This window comes from Columba livia, chromosome Z (assembly GCF_036013475.1).
Source record: "Columba livia isolate bColLiv1 breed racing homer chromosome Z, bColLiv1.pat.W.v2, whole genome shotgun sequence".
Lineage (NCBI taxonomy): Eukaryota > Metazoa > Chordata > Aves > Columbiformes > Columbidae > Columba > Columba livia.
Window position 1 is genome coordinate 45109470 of NC_088642.1, and position 22370 is coordinate 45131839.

Below are 22370 nucleotides of genomic sequence, written 5' to 3' on the forward strand. Positions count from 1 at the left end.
AGGCCTTTAAAAATATCTTAATGGCAAAAGGCAAACTAGAAATAACATTGGCCCATTACTCGATGAACATGGTCACCTTATTAACGGGGACATAGACCAAATCAAGATGTTTAATGCTTTCTTTGTCTCAATCTTCGAAACTGAAGATGGACTTGGGGGAAAACCACAGCTCTGAGAACAACAAACTCCCAATCAATCTGGAATTTGTACGGGATTTGCTACTCAAGCTAGATCCCTGCAAGTCGATGGGCCCTGATGGGATTCATCCAAGGGTGCTTAAAGAGCTGGCTGACATCATAGCGAGACCTCTCTCTGCAATTTTTCAGTGCTCCTGGGAATCTGGAGAGGTCCCTGATGACTGGAAGCTGGCGAACGTTGTCCCATCCTACAAGAAGGGCAACAGGGATGACCCTGGCAACTGCAGGCCTGTCAGCCTCACTTGGGTTCCTGGCAAAATCATGGAGAAGATTGTTCTGGGAATTATCAAAAACCACTTGAATGACAATGCAATCATTAGTCTCAGCCAGCATGGGTTCATGAGGGGAAAGTCCTGCTTAATTTCTTTCTAGAACCACATTACGCACCTAGTTGACCAAGGGAAGCCTGTCAATGTGATCTTTTTAGATTTCAGTAAAGCCTTTGATACTGTCTCTCACAGTATCCTCCTGGACAAGATGTCCAGCATAGAGCTGGATCAACACACGATGCAGTGGGTGAGCAATCGGCTGATGGGCCGGGCTCAAAGGCTTCTAGTACATGTGGTTACGTCGAGCTGGTGACCAGTCACTAGTGGGGTTCTGCAGGGATCCATCTTAGGGCCAGCGCTCTTCAATGTCTTTATAAATGACTTAGACACAGGACTTGAGGGAATACTAAGTAAGTTCACCAATGACACAAAATTGAGAGGAGCTGTTGACACTCTCGAGGGCAGAGAGGCCTTGCAGATAGATCTGGACAAACTGGAGAACTGGGCAATCAACAACTGCACAAAATTCAACAAGAGCAACTGCCAGATTTTGCACCTGGGACACAGCAACCCTGGTTGTACATACAGACTGGGGGATGAGATGCTGGAGAGCAGCTCTGCAGAGAGGAATCTGGGGGTTCTGGTTGACAACAAGTTTAACATGAACCAACAATGCCCTGGCAGCCAAGAAGGCCACCTGTGTCCTGGGGTGCATCAAGCACAGCATTGCCAGCCGGGTGAGGGAGGTGATTGTCCCGCTCTGCTCTGCACTGGTGCAGCCTCACCTGGAGCACTGTGTGCAGTTCTGCACGCCACACTATAAAAAAAGATATTAAGGTACTGGAGAGTGTCCAACAGAGGGCTACAAAGTTGGCGAAGGGTTTGGAGAGAAAGCCATATGAGGAGCGGCTAAAGTCACTTGGTTTGTTCAGACTTGAGAAGAGGAGACTGAGGGGAGACCTCATGGAGGCTACAGCTTCCTCACAAGGGGAGGAGAAGAGGCAGACGCTCATGTCTTCTCTTTGGTGACCAATGACACAACCCAAGGGAATGTCAGGAAGATGCGTCAGGGAGGTTTAGGTTGGACATTAGGAAAAGGTTCTTCACCCAGAGGGTGGTGGAGCACTGGAACAGGCTCCCCAGGGAGGTGTCACGGCCCCAAGCCTGACAGTGTCGAAGAAGAGACTGGACAATGCCCTCAGACACATGGTGTGAACTGTGGGGTTGTCCTGTGCAGGGACAGGAGCTGGACTTGATGATCCTGTTGTGTCCTTTCCAGGTTACAACATTCTGTGATTCTCAGAATCAGCACATTTGGTCCACGGCTGAACAGGATTATTTCAGATGTGCTTATCCTTTGTTATCTTTATTCCTGAAATATCTGGGACAGCTGGAAAATCAATGACCAATTTTAAGTTTTCTTATTTGTTACTCTACTTTTACCACACAGACTACGTTCCTTGATCTGATTTCTCTTTGGTGGGTTCGTCTGTCCTATGCTCTTCTACGATGCTACCCTGAACACACAGAAATCTCAGGAATCTCTCCTCAGTTATCAGCAAACATAGAGGAAATGCTACTCTCATTTCCTGCTGCTGCTGGAGGCAGAAAACCCACCAGAACTTCTTTCTAGTTTACTTGTGTCAGTTAACACACATTTCCAACGTAACTGCAGTGAAGGTGGCTTGAGATCCACCTTCACACTAGCTATCTCTGCTTTGCAAAGCAATGCTTCGAGTGCAGTGAAGACTCCCTGAAAGAAGACCCGACTAAAGGCTCAAGTAGCTATTGCCAACCTGCTACATGATAGCACTGGTAGCAGTAGCATTGCTGGCATTTTAGGAGAACTTGGGCGTACCTACACGAGTTGCAGGCATGGCGGTAGCTATAGTGCAGACATTGCCATCATGCACAAGTTGCTTGCCCAAATGATGATTTTCTTTCATGTCGCTATAGATTCGTTGTGGTCATTGCTATTTTTATCTCTCTCCCTCTGCTTCTACGTTCATACACAAGATAGTCTGAAGAGTTTTCACTTTTTAGCAATGAACCTGACGCCACTCAGTGGGAATAAAACAGTACTGCAGGGAGAAGAAACAGTCTGACATTTCTACAATCTATGCATAGAGGACGGCTACATTGCATAAAACTGTCAGTAACTACTCTGTTGCTGCAGCTGCATCTGTCTAGTGGGAAACAAAATGATGCTGAACTGATTTCTGCCAGAAAACACAGCTACTAACTTATTATATCTTACCATCTACCAATTGTGGCAAAACAGTATTCTGGTATAGAAAACAAACTGTAGTTTCCTTATCTGCACATAAGCACAACAGGAAATATAGATTAGAAATGCTAACAGTAAGATGGGTAAGTGTCCTGGTTTTGTTAAAAGCAAGACAGGTTTCTCTTTTAGTGAATTCCCCTTTCAGCTAAAGTCTTCTTATTAACTGCACTTTTCTAAAGTTGGATACATTGATAGACATAGCAGTGGAATGCAAGGTCACTGATAAGGATGCACGTCCTGTGAGAGGGAAAAGGAGGAGCAAACTGAACAGGTGCCTAAAACTGACCAACTAAGTATTCCATCCCATTCATGTGATGCTTCATATAAAAGTGGGAGATCATGAGGGCCTCGTCCCTTTTCTCTTGGACTATGGCCAGCATTAGGAGAGGACCTTGCACCTCATCCCTGCAAACTGAGGTCTAGTGACAGACTAAATCCAGTTATAGTTGGCTGCAGAGTCCAGACCAGGACTTTTGGGTGCCTGCTCTACAGCTGCTGGAGCAGTTGCCAGGATTTACAAGATTGGTTTTGTATATTTTGTATTATTTTATTAGTAGCATTAGTAAAACATATTTATTTTTTTTCCAACTTTCTCTCTCTTTGTCCTTCTTTGCCTTCCTATCGCCTGTACTTAGTGGGGAGTCAGGGGATGAAGAGGGCTGGGGGGGAGATGAGGTTAACAAAGCATCTGCCACGGTTTATTGTCGCCCTGCAATCAAACCGTGACAGTAAGAGATCACTTTGGCTAAATCCTGAGCTCTTCATGCAGATGAAGTGCAGGATGGAAATGTCCAGAAAACAGAAACCAGGTACAAACACATGGTGCAAGTGTTAGGGAGAAAATGCGCCACTGGACAAACAGAAAGGAATAGGTGTTGAGAATAAAGAAAACTTACTTTGTGAATATGGTAATGATAAGAAGAAAATAACTGAAAAGGCCGCTCTCTGTTCAAGGCAAGTTAAAATTATTCTGGGAAAAGTTGAGGTATTTGCCATTTTTCCCTGCATATACCCTTCCGCCTCACCAACTAATTTTACAGCAATTCCAGTTATTTCCTGAAATTAGTTCTTGGTAGGCAAACAGCAGGTTCAAATGTACCTGTGGAAGTTGTATTTTCAAACTGCTTACCTTCATGAACTTCACCACACTGTTCAAATCTTAGAGCCATTAGCTATTCTTTTCACCAGCTTGTGAAAATTGAATGGAAAAGGCAAAAATTGTGCCCTTCCTTATTAGGAAAAACAGGACTCGCAAAACAACAAACTTAATTTCCATTCCCGGGGGAAAAAAAATAAAATAATACGCTGAAAAAAAAAGAGGAGACCAGCAATTACTTACATGTATCCATCAAGAACAGTGTCATATCAACATAATTTATCAACATAATTTCCTTTTATGTCAAGTTAGCCAGTCTGGTGGACAAAGGAAAGTCAGATGTTATGTATCTTGGAGTACACAGATCTTTGATGTTTCACTTGGGAGAGTGCTCATGCGCAAACTAGTTTTGTTGGAGATACTGTAGGATTGATGCAAAACTGGTTAGAGATCTGCTTTTAGAAGACAAAACAGTTAACAATGAATGGCCTTCACTATCAAAACGGATGTAAAGACGCATTAAAAGGGTTTCTAGTGAGGTCTGACCAGGATCTGGTATACCTAAATGCAATCAGGTGACAAACAGGTTAAATCAAACAGGGAAAAATCACATGTTGAAGAGCACCCATGCCAGTAATCTTAAACATTCTTGATGAACTGAGGGAACATTCTACAGGGATGAAAAGGGAAAGGAAAAGGAAAAAAAGAAGGATAAAGAGGAGGTATCACATGCCTGGTAGGTCTAGTGACCTGTCCATTTGAACAGGCAGCTGCAGCCAAGTGTGACAGGGAAGAAGTGGGAAACGTAGGAAAGGGCCCCACAACCAACCTGGAGCTAGCTGATCATGAATAAGGACTATCAGGATGTTCTAAGACAAGGCAAACAGAAGACCCGATACAGATGTCGAGTGTTCACGTAGGCGAAATACGGCTATAAAGGCAAAGCCAGCCAGCCAGGAGCCGTGCTCAAGGCTGCCGGCACACGGCGCAGGGCAACGCGTTCGGGGGAACGCCTCGCAGCATCCGGTGCCGATCGTCCCGCGAGCCTGCACACACAGCCTGCTCCGGCCCAGCGGGACCGCACGGCTGCGGCCCCGGGCGGGTGGGACAAAGAGCTGCAGGCGATGCCTGCACAGGCTCCCGGCGGCCATCGCAGGGGTCACCCCGAACTGCCCCCGAGCTGGCAGCGCGGCGGGAACATCCTTCAGGCCCTGGGGAGGGCCTGGGCGAGCTCGGCCGGACTAGCAGATCCGGACAGACACAAGCCCAGCGCACCGAGGCCTGCGAGCTACCGCCGCCAGGCACGGCAGCCGCACGCCACCCCCGCCGCCTGCAGGGCGCCCGCCGCTCCACTGCCTCCATCGGCCCGCGGCTGCGTGAACGCGCGCGGCGGACGGCGGCCGGCAGGGGCCAAGCATCCTCGGGGCGGGGCGGCCGCTGCCACCGCGCTGGGCGGCCGTTCCCGGCTCCTCCGTCCCGGTCCCGCCGCCGCCCGGCCATGGAGCTGTGGCAGGTGCCGCTGCTCTTCTCGCGCCTGCCCATGTTCCCCTTCTTCGACCTGGCGCACTATGTGGCCTCCGTCATGGCGCTGAAGGAGCAGCGGGGTGAGCGGCGCTTGTTGGTGGGGCGGGACGGAGCTCTCGCCCGTCCCCGCCGTGTTCCGCTGTTGTCTCCCTGCGCTTCCCCGTCCCTGCCCCGTGTCTCTCGCCGTGGTCTGCCGTGTCCCTCAGCCGGGCTGGCCAGGCCACAGGCGGGGGCCGAGGAGCCCCCTGCCGCCGGCTGCCCCAGCCCCGGCTGGGCAGGATGGCGGGGGGCAGCCCGAGGGGAGCTCGGGTGCCGGAGCGGGGCGGCCCGCGGGAGCGGGGCTGGGCGGGGGGTGCCGGGCGGTGCCCTGGGTCTGCCCGGGCTTTGCCGCTGGGATCTGCGAGAGCTGCAAGTGTCCCGCCCGGGGTGGGGTGTTAGAGCACCTCATGGGCCTCTTGCCTCGGGGCCTGCCCAGCCCACAAAACGCTAGACAGTGCTGGTTTTTTTAGACTGTTTTTGGATTTGATTTGCTTTTAATGACGGCGAGTGGCTAGACCTCAGTTCCTGTGCTTCGTTTGGTGGAGGGAGAGGCTTGCCCGCGCTCCTCCAGGCTCTGAAGCAAGAGCTCCGCGGGCAGAAGTTCGAGCTTTGATGCCGAGCGTTGTGCAGAGCGGAGCCGGGGGAGCGCGGGGCTGTGCGGGGGCCGGCCGGCCTGCCTCTCCCCGCTTTGCTGGCGGCAGGGTCCAGGTGTTCTCTGTTAGTCCCTAACACTGCAAATAAGATTGTCTGCAGTCTTCATTAGTCTGTCGATAAATAATGTCTAATTGACTGCAGGAGCCGCATAGGAAGCACCCAGCTGAACATTTCTTGCTTTCTCAGAACTAGAGGCATTGATGAAATTAACCAGAATTATTGCTGAAAATCTGTTTGCAGTTTAAGATTTGGAAAGTCCCAAGAACAAAAGGGCTGGACCCTCTGAAGTTAGGTTTATGCATGCAGAGAAGGTCTGCAGATCACAGGCTAATGACTTGCTGTCGGGTATTACATCTGAGACGACAGCTGCTCGACTCATGGGTTTATATCCTCCACACGCCTTGGTTGTGCAGGAAGCTGTTAAGGCAATTCTGTCTTGTAGAAAACAAAACTTGGGAATCCAGTGGGCAGGTTATGTGTTAGTGACTTTTCACAGACTGTGCAGGCTGATATAAAATGCTTACGTGTGCAAGTGTCTTCACCAAATTTTTTTCCTTCTACTGGAGTTGTTTCTGGGTGCTGACTTGTGGCATTGTGTAATATAACCGTTCCATTCAAAAAGGGACTTTCTGTCTGAACACATTTGACATTACCATGCACTATCTTTAAACTTTCCTCTGGAATGAACATATGTAAAGAGCAGCATGAGAGGAGTCTCTCTGCTTTCCTAGCCTCTGCATAGCTTTAGTGGGACAGCACTGCTGAACAGTAGAAGTGGTGTAAGAAGTCTGGTCAGATCCATGCTGATATTTTTCTTCTGCTCAGCTTAGTAGCTGGAAGGTTCAGAACTCTTCAGTAACCTCTAATACTTTGAATTAATAACTGTAATTCAGGTAACTGCTTGCAGGTCTGTTGCTCACTTGCAAGCCATTTGAGCTGGATATTGAACGATAACTGAAACAGAAGTAATTATGAAATACCCAGAATGGGTATTTTATCATTGATGCATATTCTCTAGGCATTACTATATATTCTTTCTTATATATTCACAGGGGAATAACTAGGTGACCTTAACTGTCTGGTAGTGCAAGAAGTATGTGGTCAAGTTGGAGCCATTTTTGTTTTCTCTCTGATTACTGTCTCATTAAAATACCAACCCCCTCACACTGTTTAAAATCATATTAATGTGGGCATTTGTAACAGGGATGGCCTCATGCTAAACTGCTACTTTTCCAGTCCCAGCTAGATTTTACTCAGTTGTGAGTGTGGGTGAACTACAGCAGTGAAAACTCAAGTGTTGCTTTCCACGTATTTTAAACTAAGTGTTCTTGGTTAGCGCGTTTGGAATTGCTTAGTAGTTGCTCCTTTGTAACTCCAGTCAGTTGTAGAACCAGCAATTTTCTTTTTTTTTTTTTTTTTTTGGGATGGAAGAACAGCAAAAGGTGTTGAGGATGTGCAGTATTTGGAAGGAATGTGGTAGTTTTGTCCTTGCAAGTTTTCTTTGGCATGATTCCAGTGATTTCAAATTTTTCCATAGTTGCTAAATTAAGTCTGACTCTGTCAGTCTTTTAGCCTGATTTATGTTGAATAGGGGTGTTAGAAAAACTTGTACAAATTCTTCTGGTTTGGTCCTTAAATGTTTGTTCCTGATTGCCTACTTGGAACATGTTGAAAAGGTTAAAGCAGATATTATTCTACTGACAGAAAGAGTTTTCTGGCACGGGTTTGTATTTTTTTTTTTACTGTTGTGTAGAAACAGCATTTAAAACCCTATTCAACAACAGTCTTTGCATTTTGAAACCTTGTCTTTACTTTCTGAAGTATACTGTTTGCAGGACTAGTGGCCCCTTGGTGGATCATATTTTGCATGGTCGTATGATGCCTCATTAGTTTTGCAGGATGCATCAGAGGACAAATATAAATGACCACTTGTTTGAAAACATGTGACCTGCTTAAAGTTGAGTTTGTTTTCTGAAAGGTTACATCCTAGTCACAATTTAGGTAGCAACACTAGGATAGGCTTTAAATGTACATCAGCATTTTTTGCCTTCTGTGTTTGGTGTATTCCTTGTTAGAAAGCAGGTATGAATTGTTAAATACTGGTGTCTGAGCTGAAAACATTCTAACGTTGATCAAAAGAAAAATCTTGAAGTCCAGTAGAGTTTCCAGTCCCTTATGCTTTTACACATAATATCTTAATGGAGAAATTTACATGCTCTGTTGTGGAGCTTGCTCATAAAGGGCAATCTGGTAATGATAAGAGTAATTCCTATATATGTCCTCAAAAGGGGAAGCCACTTGCTGCTAGTCGTGGGGGAAAGAAAGAGCGGAGAAATGGTGATTGCTGAAAGGCAGGGGAATGGATTTGGGAAGAGAACAGAGAGCTGACTAATTTTAAAACAACTCCAACATTTCATTGTTTTGTTTGCTGTGTTTTTTTTTTCAATAATCTGGCCTTCAGTATAGGAAGTGAAAAATTGTGAAAATGTTTTCACAAAGGATGTAGGAGAGAAGGCAAGTTGGACTAGAAACAGTGTCAAACGTACAGTAGAAATCAATTTCAACCTTTTAAAACCTGATATATGAGAATCTTGCATTTTTTCTGTAGAACTACTTGTCACTAGCTGTGTTTCATTAATTGCAGTGAATGTCCATGTGTGCGAAAAATAAAATACACTGTGCTAAGTTCAAAGACACAGCACCTGGAATGGTGTCCTTGTGTTATACTGGTAATCTGACCAAAGAGCCGGTGAAGTGAAGAAGCAGCTGAGTTTCAGTGATCTACCTCTCAGTCATATTTCATTTTGTGTGGAGGGAGGAGCTACTTCTATATTCTGATGAAGGCTGCCAGTAAGATGTTAAGATGATTACTTCCGTGATAATGTGAGGTGGTGAGAAGCTTCATGCTAATGAAAAATAGGTTGGTGCACACTGACCTCACAATGGATGTAAGATTTTTTTTAAACCTGGTATGGAGGTTGACAGTCCTTGGAGGTGGAACCTTCTGTCGTGATCTGGTTGCCAGTCTTGTTCCAGAACCCGATTACTGTGCAAGTTATATCCTGTATTACATCTGTCCAGGAGTTAAAGCTCATGCATAATGCAACAGCTGATCTATTAGCCGTACATGCCAGTTCCAGCACACGTTCCCTTGTGATTTGTGATTTGCACTGGCAGCCTCTGTTAGCTGGCTTTTCTCATTGTTCTGTGAAGTTTGGGATATTTCTTCTCTACATGGTCACTTTGTGCTATAATGCCGCAGCAGCATTTAGTGGAGTTACTCCACAGAGAGAGTACTGCCAAATGTGGGGCTAAGATATTGTCTTATTTTTGCAAGAAAAAGTATTCAGTCCTTTAACGCTAAGAGTTTAATTAATACTTAATGCTAACGCTTTAACACTAATAAAATAAGCATATAGTAGTGCTTGTAATGTGGCTGTGTCATCAAACAAGAGAATAATTATACGTGAGAAGGAAGGTGCTATACTTCTTTTGGACCAATGAGTGTCTACTTAATATAACTCTGGTTTTTTTTGTGTTTTTTTTTTTGTGTTTTTTTTTTTTTTTGTTGTTGTTTTTTGTTTGTTTTGTTTTGTTTTTTGTTTTTGTTTTTTTTTCTGAATGCAATGGCTATCAGCATTTTTACATTTTTATTTTTTTTTTTAATTGAGGAAACCTTAACGTAGTAAGTATAAACCATTAATAGTCTGCAAGTGTCTTACCCTTTTCAAATACATGAGTGAAAACAGGTCCATGTTCAGTTATATGGGATTTGGATGTAGCAGCCCACTTCCTATTTTTACTTTTGCTGTTAAGTAACATTAGCGGGCTACTTTTATGCACATGAACAAAATTGATAGCTACTTTGGAGAAGTGATAATATGCTTTAACAAAGCTGAGCATAACCAGCTTGGAACACCAGGTACTGCGCTATGGAGAATAAATTACACAATAGGTAATTTTTTTCATTTAATATTCAAATATTCTATAATGCCTAGGAGCACTCTTTTTTATAAATTCGTTGTTACATAGGGATTTACATAGTGCTGCAATACGGGATAGCTCTGCCAGCACTGAAACTGTAACAATCTTCTTAGTACTATTGTATGAAGTAAATTGAATTGAGAGTGCTCTGTTCTCTTCGGTATATTTGATCTTCTCATCTTGGGTAAGAAGTTTGTTTTCTGACAGAAATGCCTGAAAACCCAAAAGCTTATCCTCTGAATTAGGAACGTATGTCAGATTTCATTTTGGGGTAGATGCTATGTTTATTCTCTGCTTTTGTGGACTTCAGCCTTTGGACTATGGAAAATGTAACTAGTTCAGGCAAACAGAGTTCTGCACAAGTGAAGGGGAAGCTTTGGTAATACGAGACTCTTGGAGTGGAAGGAAGTAGTCAAAACAACGACCTCAGGAGATTTCTGGCTTTGACAAGGTGTCATTTCACCCTGAAACTGGTTAAGACTACCCATTACCTCCAGCATAATCTAATATTGAATACTCTTTTGGCATAGTTCAATTGCAATTTAAAAGGGATAATTCATTTAAAACTTAACAAAATACACCAAACTGAACATTTTTATGACATGGAAAAGTTACATTTATTATTATGACATCAGGTAACCTTTTTTTCTCTGTTCAGGTTTGCAGGTGAAACTCTTAACAATTGTTTTGAGCACTGCTTTCATTTTGGCCAGCAGGCACAGTTAGCAGGACTTTATAAGGAAAAAGGAGAACAGTGACTGTGAATTCATGAGCCCTCAAAAGCAGAAAGTTACCAGTATCGATCCTGTCTAGGTCAGCAAACCACTTGTGTATTTTAATACAAATTTGAAAGCAACTGTATATCTATACCAGATTATTAGCAATGCTCTGAAAGCTTTTTTTTCTTTGTAGACACATAGTCATAATAAACAAACCCACCAAAGGTGTTCAGAGAACACAGTGTCAGTGTTTCACTTTTATTTAGATAGCATGTGCTTAAGTTGGTGCACTCTGAAGTTTGTATTTCTGTAGACTTGTCCAGTGGAAGTCTACAGATTTCTTTGGGGTTTTTCATTACCTAAAGGAAAAATGTTGGACTGAATTATTTGAAAAACACCGACTTTTAAACATGATGTGATTCTCAAATGTTTATTTCTATTTATGTGTTGTTTTTTTTTTTTTTCCTTTGTTTCAGGAGCTGTGGAAGTGTCAGTCCGAAGTCCAATTGCCTGTTGGTTTAGTGCTATGCTTTATTGCTTTGGTGGCTCAGTTTTGTCTTCGTTGATGCTTGCAGAACCTCCAGTAGCATTTCTGGCAAAGGGCACAAATGTTCTACTGGCATCTTCAGTCTGGTAAGCAGCCACAATTGAGTTAAATGTGTAGTATTGGTTCTGAACATGCTATGCTTTGTAATCTGAGATTATACCATCAAGCTTCCGTGTTGATCAGAAGCTTAACTTAAAAAAGTTATAGATTTAGAGGCTGTCTCTTCATCCAGAAAGTCACTGCAGTAAAACAGGTGTTATGGTCCTGTTGTATATGAATATTATGCTTGTAAGAGAGTAGCTCTTAATGGCTGTTGTATAACAAAAATGCTCAGTCACTAGAATAGACTTGCCTTAGATTTTAATAGTATTCCTGGTCAAACAACTGAAAACATTATTTTGGAATGAAGTGGACTTCAGTTACTGATTTTATGGATATAAATAAGTAATAAATGCAGTCTAGTGTTGAAGCAGGAGCTCTGATGTAAAAATTTTAAATTTTTCTGTAACTGGGCATCTGTTACACAGATCTTATTTCTTCCCTAGTATCTGCTTTCCGACATAATTTTTTTGAATATAGATTTTGCCCTTTTCCAAATGGATGGGTGTTGTAGTAGAAGACGGTAAAGAGCTGACTAGGAAGTCAGGTATGTGAACAAGGCAGCAATTTGGCTTGCTTTGGAACTCACAAAAGCACTGGAGTTATTTTCATATAAATGTAGCCTTCCAGTGGAGTTTGTTTGTTCCAGAAAGTGTTTGAAGAAACCCTCTAACTTAAAACTTGTAAGCAGCAGTGGGTTTTTGAATTCAAAAATATCAGTTCCTATCTTAGAAGAGTGTTATCTGCATGGAATCTTTTAGTATCTATTCCTTCTAGCCAAGTAGGTTTTATAACTGGAAATTCTTTAAAATGAAAGTAAGTGTATTTCTCTGTCTGTGTATATCTGTATATGAGTATTCTGGCCTTCATGTTTCAATGGAAGATGACAGATTTCACTTAGGCAGTTTTGTGAAATGAATAAGGTGCAATAAATAGTACAATATTAACAAAGCTTATAGAATCTGCTTATATTTCATATTAATCTGATGTGGGCAACATGACTGTTTCTTTTAATGAATGGCACAAGCTAGAAGTACACATAAATAAAATGTGATTTGAACTTAACATATGATTTGCTGTACACAAATAAAATGAGGTTTTAATGAGGAGCTATGAATATTATGAAACCTTTTAAGCTTCTGGTTTTACTATTTTCTTTTTTTGTGAGTATGATGACTTTAATCCTCAGCCCGAAATTATGTGAAACAAAGTTCCTTGAGCTGTAGGTAAAACTGGAAATAAAAGGAGTTGTGTATGTTTGAGAAATGCTCCTAAATAATCTGTAGGATAGCGACATCTGCTGTTAGCAGTTGTTGCTAGCAGAAATTACATTAAAAAAGGCCGTGGACGGACTGTAGTGTAATTTCAATCCAGTTACCTGTGCTTCAGGGTCCTAAACCCACATTTTGCAATTGTAAATTAATTCTGGTTAGTGTTGTTTGTTGGGTACGTGGCTAAAATCACTGTTTGCAGTAGCCATTAAAAAATATGCTCTCTACATATCTTTGACTTCATATCAACTGGACCTTGGTTACATACAAAGGCATGTGACTTTACAATAGGAAAAAAAAAGGAATAATATAAGTACTTCAAAAGTAAATCTAAAACTAAACACCAGAGTAGCAGTTAGCTATTAATGTAAATTCCAATAACTTTCTTCTCTGTGAGAAATAGGCTATTGCATACTCTAGTCTGGGACCTCTTGAACAGAAGAGCTTTAGAAGTTTGCAGTGACACAGTATTATATCCATTACAGAAAAATATAATATATAGCTAGGACAGGACTCCAGCTAAACTTGGCCTTTCTTGGAAGGAATCTTCCTAGCATTCTGTTCTAAAGGAAAAGCACTTTAAAAAAAAAAAAAGCCCCAAACACTGAAAGCTGTCTTGATTTCTAATCTCTTCCTAGTCTCTAACTGTGAAGCATGACTTTTCCTAGTTGTGGTATCTGCTAGTATTTTTAATTAAGTAAACAGATACGAGAGGTGCATCTCTGCATTGCAGCCTGAGTAAACAGGAGGAAGATGCAGCTTTAGAAATTCTTGTTAGAGAGGGTTGAGCTCAGAAGCCTAAACCAACAGGCAAGTATATTTTTTTAGAAAATGAAAAAGCACCCTTCCAATTTTTTAAAGGCTTTTTCTGCTTATACTTAATTGTTACTCACTTACTCCTGTGCTGAAATAATCTAGGTACTTAGTCTTGATTATTTGTTTTGACACCTTGAATGTCTCTGTAAGAATTTAATTGTGTTTATGATTGAAAAGATGCAATAAACCACCACATAATCTATTTTTAAAAAAATCTACTGTCATCTTACGATTTCGTTGTTAGCCATCTTTACTTTGTTTTAAAAGCAAGTTGATAAAAGATACTGTTAAATTTTGAGTACTGTGCTTTCAACACTTTGAAAAAACAAATGTGATTGTAATTGGCAAGGTGGAAAAGCTAGAACTAGTGGTTACTAAGATGTGAAATGTGTTTAAAAATAGCTGTGTATTTTGTCTGGCGTGACACTAACTAGGGGAGGCATTCTTGCTGAAGTTATATAATTCCATGTACCTATCAGTATGAAAGCATGGTGTCAGCATGTAATTTAGCACCTAAAGTCATCGCCCCAAAAAACAAAACAAAACCCAAACAAACAAAACCCCCACAACAACAAAAGCCACAAAAACAAAACAGAAAAAACAAACCACACAAAGTCGGTCAGACACTAATTTAATAATTTGAATTATAAAAATATGGTAGGTAAGCTATAGAAAAGATGGTAAAATGTAAAGCTGTTTCGCATGTGCTTTAATGGATTCTTTTCTTGAACAGTGCTCAGTAAGAACAATTTCAAATAATGTTTGATGGTTTTGGTGCAAGAGCTCAAGCATGCTCAAAAGCATTTCAGATTTGTTCCGCTATGTCTGCAACACAAGACAGTGAGTTATCAGTAGGATATCATGCAGTGCTAGTCATATTCCAAAAATATCTTTAAAGGTTATTAGAAAGTTTATTCCATAGCGAAAACTTTTGAATGCTGCTGATGAGTTTTCTCATGATTTTCAGGTATCTTTTCTTTTACTGCCCACAAGACCTATTCTACCGGTGCTTTGCCTTTCTGCCTCTTCGGCTTCTGGTTGCAGGAATGAAAGAAGTGACTAGAACTTGGAAGATAACAGCTGGCGTTGCACATGCAGACAGTCACTTCAAAGATGCCTGGCTTGTCATGGTAGCTGTGGGCTGGGCCAGAGGTAACATGCATAACGTCTTGTTCTGATGGATTGTGATGTTTTGGAGTGGTATTTAAATGGCCGGCCGTTCTGCCTAAGTGTAGCTCCATTGCTTGCTGTACTGGATATGATAGTTCTCATACAGTCTGTTGTCCCCTCAAGGGCAAAGCCTGTGCAGCAGTTTTCCTGCCTGGATTAAGGGTGACACTGCATGACTTTGGGGAAAATTCATTTTATCTCTTCAGAAGGTCTTGTGAGGAATTGCAGGAGAGGCAGTTGATGGCAATCATGTAGCATCAGTGCTATTACTAAACTTTCGAACAGCATATTTCCTCAAAGCTGTTTTCCTTACATGACTGAAGAAGAAAACTTGTTTTCTGAGCTTTTTGGATTGTAGCTCTTAGCTGACGTAAAACACAGGAACAAACCTTCTGGCCTGCCTGCTGTTTGGAGCATGACTCTGGAAACTACCTTCCTAGCAGCTGCCTTTGTAGTCACAATGTTAGAACCACTTTGGGAAGTAGTAGTGCAGCTCTTGTTTCTATTTGCTTGATTCTGTTCTGCTTTGGGAAACAACAGATGTTAATGTGATGATCTAAAATATTATTTTCCCAGGTTATAATACAGACCAGTCTCACTGGCCAAAATATCTAATACCTCCTTATGTTTTGTATTCTTTTAATGTGAAAATATATATCCACTTAACTTGCAGGGAGTCCTTGTAGTTTATAGAGACTCTCTCTGTACATACATGATGACATTAAGAATGGAATGATACAAGCCTCTCTGGAGATTTATTACACTTCGGCAATTCAGGTGTTTGTAGTGATGAGTACATCAGTTCACATGCTATGAGTTCACATGCTATGAGTTCACAAAAGGTGAACATGAGGTTCTTTTTAAGTAGCTAAAACTCTGAGGTTTCATGTGGGTTGCTCAAGTCGTGCATGTATAAAAGATTGGATTAGTCTCTTTAAGTCTGAGTTTTGGATACCACACTCGATACCTGGTATAATTGGTTTTGTTTGGAGCAATAATAGGTTGTGCAGTAGTGGTAGCAGTCACCGGAGGCTTATTGTAAATCTCTGTCATTTCAGGAGCTGGTGGTGGCCTAATTTCCAACTTTGAGCAGCTGGTGAGAGGAGTGTGGAAACCTGAAACCAATGAACTACTGAAGATGTCCTAGTAAGTTTTAGAAAAAGGCTGCAAAATGACAACTTTTGTTTTGCTATCTCCTTGTGTTGAAACTCACTTTTAGTGGTTCAATAAAAAAAAAAAAAGTCAAACAAACAATAGGACAGGTTTGTATTCAATGTTTTGGTGTGTATCTTATGATGATCTTTGGTAATTTTAGAAGATGTTTTAATCATTTTAGGTTCACAGCACATGAACACCAAGTGGGAAGACGAATCAATAAAAATTATTTGTCAGAAAGCAGTATTGAGTCAGTAGGAAGTTGTTGGAAAGCAGTATTGGCTCAATTTGTCTTACAAGGACTTGTCTTTTATCCAAAATGAATGAACAGTGGTACTAGAAGTATACAAGCAAAATCTGCATTTTTGGTGCATGTTCTGAGCATCACTAAGGTGGCTTCCTTTGAGCATTGTCACTCATACTTTCTCTGCCAGTACTGTTTTCCTCCATAGATATCAATTATTTGAGAAGGTGCGAACTGGTTGTTCAATATAGCAAAAATGTATTACACAACAGGAAACATTACTTCTCTTTCAGAAGGAAAGAATGGGAATATTACATGGCTCCCAGTTTAGTCTGTACAGCAAATAAGAATTAAGACAGACTAGAAAGCCAAGCTATTATTGTAAGTCAAGATAAGCTCACCATGCTAATTTCCTAAAATTAATTTGATCTTTTCCATGTTACTCTCAGGCCTTTATAAATAATATTATTTTTTAAAAAGTTATCTTGCTTTTCTGCAGCCACTCTTAGCAGCAGAATAACAGAAATTAGCCTTTCCTTTGGCAATATTTCAACTTTTTGTGACTCTTGTCAGTTGTTGGCTTTTTCTGAAAGTCCAGGTATGTAGAATATCTCTGTCAGTGCCTAAGTGGTAGTCTTGAAAGCGGACTTCCAAAAGGATGAGGTCATTGTCAATAATAGCACTGTAAACTGAAATAACACTGCACTTACAGGTACAACACTAGAGCAGCGCTTACTGACTGCGGCAATGCTTGCATATATTCTCCTTTTCCATGGTGGATGTGGCTCAAAGTAACTTAAAAACAATTTTGAAAATTTTGTTTAATATATAAAGCTTAAGAATATTAAATAGAAGGTAGTTACAGAGTTAAATGGATAAAACATTCTGCAAATGGATGAGGTACCTGTATAAACAAAGTTGATTTTGGACTTCCTAAGCAGGATATTGATGCAGTACATCTCTGAGTTACTCAAAAGATGGTGAAGAATGTGTCTACACTAGATGCTCTGTGATAACAGGAATGCAACCTGTACATGTCACATGTAGATGCAGATTAAAAAATGCACAGTTTTTCTCCCAGAACATTATTGCTGTTTCTTCAGATGACTATAGATGACTGACCAATGTTCTCTTGTTTTCTGACTGCATACCTAGCAAGGGATTTACCACCACAATGAAGATAGCTAGAAGATGTAAATCTCTGCATGTGTCAGAAGTCAACACAGCTATGTTGGCAAAACCTGGGTAACATAGGCCTAGCTCAAGTCAGGTATAAGCAGACTACAACCCTAGAGCTGCTGAGGTGTCACAGTGGACTGAGACTGGGACTATGTTGTTCTTCAACACTAAGCAGTTCCTTGGAGTAACTAACACCTGGAGTAGAAAGAGGAACCTGTTTTTAAGTCTAGTCTGAATAGTGCAAGCCTTGTCATTTAACTCTTCAGTAAGATGTATTGCGAGATGAAGAAGGGAGGCAAGCTGACCTATAGAGTCTGGATAGAGGCATTTATTTGAGGAAGATTTGTCAAATATGAATTTGCTGGTTATGTAAACTAGTGCTGAACTTGATGCTTGTCCATGTTATGGACAGAAAGCATAACAATAGTATATAAAGTGAAAGTCTTAGTTTAATTGTAGGTAGGTTTTGGACCTTCGTAAGGAAATTTGTAAGGAATTTCCACTGTTACCACAATTTGTCATTAATTCTATTCAGAAATAATTATTTTGCATTGCTTTCCAGGTCATGGCAGCTTTCACTGTAGAGAAAAGAAATTAACATTGTTTGTTTGATTTCCAGCCCTGTGAAGGTAACTTTGATAGGAGCAGTTCTTTTCACCCTGCAACACAGCCAGTACTTGCCAATAGCAAAACACAACCTCGTGTTTTTATATACCATCTTTCTCATTGTCTCCAAGGTAAGAATGTGAAAGTGTTTCAAATAACTGAATAACAGAAAATATTTTATTTCATTATTTCAGGGAAAAAATATGCCCTCAAATATTCTACCATAAGTTAGAATGTGTGCTTCTGGATGAGAAGGCCAGCTCCTACTGAAGTCTTAAACCTGTGCTCAGTCTTCTGTACATGAGCAGAACAGAAAACGTATTCTGTTACAGTTCAATATGTGGAGAAAAAAAGGGAAAAATTTTAAAAACCAGGAATTTTGACACCCAACAGTTGATATGCCAGGCTTGTATGTCTATAATCTCAAAGTTTATGCTTGTGGAAACAAACTCTCCTGTTCTCTGTCTCTCACTAGTTGCTTAATTTCTTCCTTGTACCTGTGCAGTCATTGTGGGTTTGCAAAACAAGCCAACTAGGTTCTCATCTAGCTTGAAGTGTTCGCAACATAAATGGGTAGGTGGGAAGAGAAAGTCTATCCAAACTGCTTTAAAGTATCTGTAACTCTTTTATAATAAAATAGATAGTACTTCTCTACTGAATCCTTTAATTCCCCCATTCTTGTTCATTTTCAGAATGATGTCTGTCTTCAGCGTTATTAGCTGTTAAGAAAGTGTAGTCACTGTGTTAACAGTGTCTGGCAATTTTAAGAGCTTCAGAGCTGCTCTTGAACAGACTAGAGATTGTCTTAAAGTGGTGGTTGCCAGTCTCCTTTCTGTGAAGTAGCTGACAAGTTTAATTCTGGAGTAGTTGTTTTAGGGAGCCAAGACTTCAAGCCAATGCTCATCTAAACCAATAAAGGCATTGTTGAACTGGGGTTGCTGGCAATGGAGAAGGGAAAGAATGTTTACTCTGGAAATGAGAAATTACAGCTGTCTTCAGAAGCTGGCTGTCAGGCTGCACTGAATAAGTTCTTAAACAGATGGTCATGCTAACAATCAGCAGCTTGAGCATCCACTTAACTAATAAAGCAACAGTTGTGAATCCAGTATAGTCCTGCAGTAGTGTTTTGTTTTAGAAATTTTTCATGTCTCTGAAAACTGTAGGAATGACTGCAATATAAACTTGTCCAGTACCTGGACCTACAAAAGGGTTTTTTTCTATCGTGATGTATTCATAAGGAATTTCCACATAAATCTCTCAACTTTACGGAATGAGTATGGCTGTCTGGAATTCTAACTGAGTCTGGCTGTTTGCATGTATTTAAGTGCTTAGACATTGCGTTCTTTCAATTTAAATGGAACTAGCCACTATGTTACAGTATTTCAGTTTGAACAAGGTACAAAACACACACATAAAAGGTCTTTATCTTAGTTGCATGACATTAAACGTGGTTTAGGCTTAGGTTGATTTTAGTAAACATACAGAAAGCTTTGGGCACATTTTCTGTGTATAGCTTTGTGAAGACTGTGGGTCAGAAAGAAAAGCATTCTTTGATCAATTCAAGCTAAAACAAACATTATTTCTGTTCTTGGTGGTGTGGCCTCTGCTCATATAGAAAGTTAGAAATGCCATACATCCATTCAGCTTTGAACTTGTTTTCAGTTGCTGTGAAGTCATTAAAACTTTTATTTTAACTTGATCCTTGTTCTTCATAGGTAACAATGATGTTGACAAGATCTTCCACATCTCCATTCGCTCCCTTTGAGGCTGCATTAGGCCACATGTTCTTTGGCTTGCAAAAGACACCATCCAAAGTGAAGGGTGAAGGTACTGCATCTTCCAATGGCTCTTCAGCTTGTGACCAGTCTCCTCCTGAACAGCACCGGGATGGTGTTAAGAAAAGACAGGCAAAGAAAACAGAATAAGTGGCTTAAAATCCTTGATGGTCATAACCTATGAAGATGCTTGTATTTCAGATTAGAATGGCTGAGAAATTAGTTTAAAGAGAGGAGACAACAGGGCTGTATTCTATTGTGGCAGTGTTCAACTTCGGAATGAATATTGTAAGCTACTGTTCAGATGTCTAAATGCACAAGTTGGATTTTTAAGTTTAAAAACTATAAATTTTTATAGTGGTTTTCAGTTTACTAAATTTTGTATTTATGATAACATCAAATGCTAACACGCTAAAAAGATAGTTTGAAAATGTGACAATCAGCTTTGTTATTTTTTTCTGATATATCTCTTGTTTCTACCTCTTCCTGCCCCCGCCACACCCCTCAATTTTTATTTTTCATTTGGATAGGATGGATTTGCACTGCCAAGTGTTCACAGTTGCATGTCCCAGATAGGAAAGAAAGGCTTAATCAGATTGCACTGTAAAACCATGAAAATATACCAAACTAATGCCTTTAACTAGAAAAATAACTGAATTACTCTCACAAGTCACACTGCACTGGTCATAGATTTTCTTCATTTACTTAAGTAAATATGAAAAATATTTACTTAATACTTAAGTAAATATTTTTCATATTTTTCTGTTTTTTAAAGTAAGTGAATTATCTGGCACTTTAAAAAATCTTCACAGTTAGGAAGTAGAAACATTTCAATATTTAATTGTTAGCTTACTTTGGCACTTTATTTGCAAGCATTTGATATATAGTTGTTCTTCTTGTTATTTACATGTGGTTTGTAGTTATCTTTCAGTTTGACTGGGACTAGACATCTCCATCTGCACTTTTATCCAAGCATACGCATTTATTTTTCAAAAAACAATACTAGACAGTACATTGATCTTGTTTCTCATGAGTTCACCCCTATTATGCCTGCTGTTAATAAATAGCAGCACTAGTTTACAGCATTACCTCTGGTGCTTTTGAGGAAGAACTATTAATATTGGAATCACTGGAACTATTTATTAGTGTTTGCTGAAATCTGCTGCTTCCTGCTTGTTGCATCTTTTTTTTTGCACATAGTGTGGAGCAGCTGTAAATGGCATACACTTCAGAACTGAAGACTTTGACATTTTCAAGATGTCGCGTTTCATAAGAATAGAATCTTTTCATAGGAGTATTTCACTGATGTGCCAATTTTAGAATAAATTAAACTATTTTTACAGAATTAGATTGTCTTCAGAGAGTACTGCTTTGAAAGAGTATTCTTCAGCAAGAGGATGTGGGTTAATCCTTGTGCAGAGATGCCAAGGACAGTGTGGAGGGGGATCTGATTTGAAAAGGCGAAGTTCTAGTTCCAGGTACATATCCAAATTTAGAAAAATTGTCACCACTGCTGTGCTTAGAGAGAAGAAAAGAAAAGTACCCAAGAAATTTCTTGTGCCTTTCTAGTCATATTTCCACGGTAGTGACCGAAACTATTGAATTCTTCAGTTTGGAATCCAGCTTTATAGCAAATGTACTGTCGTGGACAAAATATAAAAAAAATCTTGTATCAATAAATATCAATTGTATTTCTGACATTTTACACTGGAACTCGGTATACAGCTATAAATAGTTAGAGTTTTCACTTGCAGGGTGTCTCAGTTTTTTTGTAGCTTGATACTATGGGTGTATGGATAAACTTGAAGCTGCCAACTAACTAGTTAATGATGAACTAGTTATTGAGCAACACCAGCAAAAGTTGTATGTCCCTAGTTTTTAAAACTTCTGGATTTTTTTTTAAAAGGGGGAATTATGTACACTAGATCACAAGAGCCATACGGGATTGGATTGTGCTATGGAGCTGTGTGGCACAGCTGTGAAATACTGACTGGTAACTGGCTACTCTTAGCCCAAATAAATGTGAAAATAGGCTTAGACTAATTCTTTAACAAGTTTACAATTTGAAGGAAAATACATGGCTTTGTATTAATTTTGGATTTACAGATGATAATATTAAAATAAAAAATGTTTTTCTTGATTGAACACCATAACAGAAAAACAAGTCACAATAAAAATGTATATTATTGTGACACAGGAGTTATGCTGAAAGAATTCCCATTGTAAGCACGATGAAAACAAACCTTTTTGCTAAAGGATCTCACAGGATGGATTCTCAGAACTCTACACTGAACAGTTATATGCAGGTGTTCTGAGGAGTATTTTTTTATGACACAAGCAAGATAACCACCTGCATGGGGCTGACCTTGAAATCTGTATGAGACTTTAATACAGTCTGTCCAGGATCCCTTAAAAAAACAATTCTAGCTTTCATGCCAATAGTTCAAAGAATCATTCTGGTTGAAAGAGACCCTCAGGATCATTGAGTCCAGCCATAACCTAACACTAGCACTAAAACATGTCCCTAAGAACATCATTTATGTGCCTTTTAAACACCGCCAGGAATAGTGACTCCACCACTTCCCTGGGCAGCCTGTTCCAATGCCTGACAACCGCTTCTGTGAAGAATGTTTTCCTGATATACAATCTGAACTTTCTGTGGTGCAACCTGAGGCTGTTTCCTCTTGTCCCATCACTTGCTACTTGGGAGAAGAGACCCACACCCTCCATGCTACAACC

At 40.5% G+C, this 22370-nt stretch overlaps 1 protein-coding gene across 2 annotated transcripts; it reads left to right on the top strand.

Moving 5' to 3' along the window:
- The first annotated feature begins 4901 nt into the window (after nucleotides 1–4901).
- On the top strand, nucleotides 4902–21821 carry TMEM38B (transmembrane protein 38B). 2 transcript variants are annotated; one of them, XM_065045675.1, is made up of 7 exons: nucleotides 5289–5453; nucleotides 10709–10863; nucleotides 11246–11402; nucleotides 14470–14654; nucleotides 15731–15818; nucleotides 17870–17987; nucleotides 19572–21821. In XM_065045675.1, the coding sequence occupies exons 3-7, from the start codon at nucleotides 11296–11298 to the stop codon at nucleotides 19779–19781; spliced, it is 708 nt and encodes a 235-aa protein (XP_064901747.1). In that variant the 5' UTR covers nucleotides 5289–5453; nucleotides 10709–10863; nucleotides 11246–11295; the 3' UTR covers nucleotides 19782–21821. The 2 variants fall into 2 exon arrangements, with proteins under 2 accessions (XP_064901746.1, XP_064901747.1); XM_065045674.1 differs by lacking the exon at nucleotides 10709–10863 and having other exon boundaries at nucleotides 4902–5453.
- The last annotated feature ends 549 nt before the right edge of the window (nucleotides 21822–22370 follow it).

What these genes read in the sequence shown, in the direction of transcription:
- TMEM38B (XM_065045674.1), top strand. Translation starts at nt 5,348, where the DNA reads ATGGAGCTGTGGCAGGTGCCGCTGCTCTTCTCGCGCCTGCCCATGTTC. An exon ending in GAACTACTGAAGATGTCCTA is followed by an intron (nt 15,819 to 17,869) that starts GTAAGTTTTAGA and finishes TTTGATTTCCAG; the next exon opens with CCCTGTGAAGGTAACTTTGA. An exon ending in TCTTTCTCATTGTCTCCAAG is followed by an intron (nt 17,988 to 19,571) that starts GTAAGAATGTGA and finishes TGTTCTTCATAG; the next exon opens with GTAACAATGATGTTGACAAG.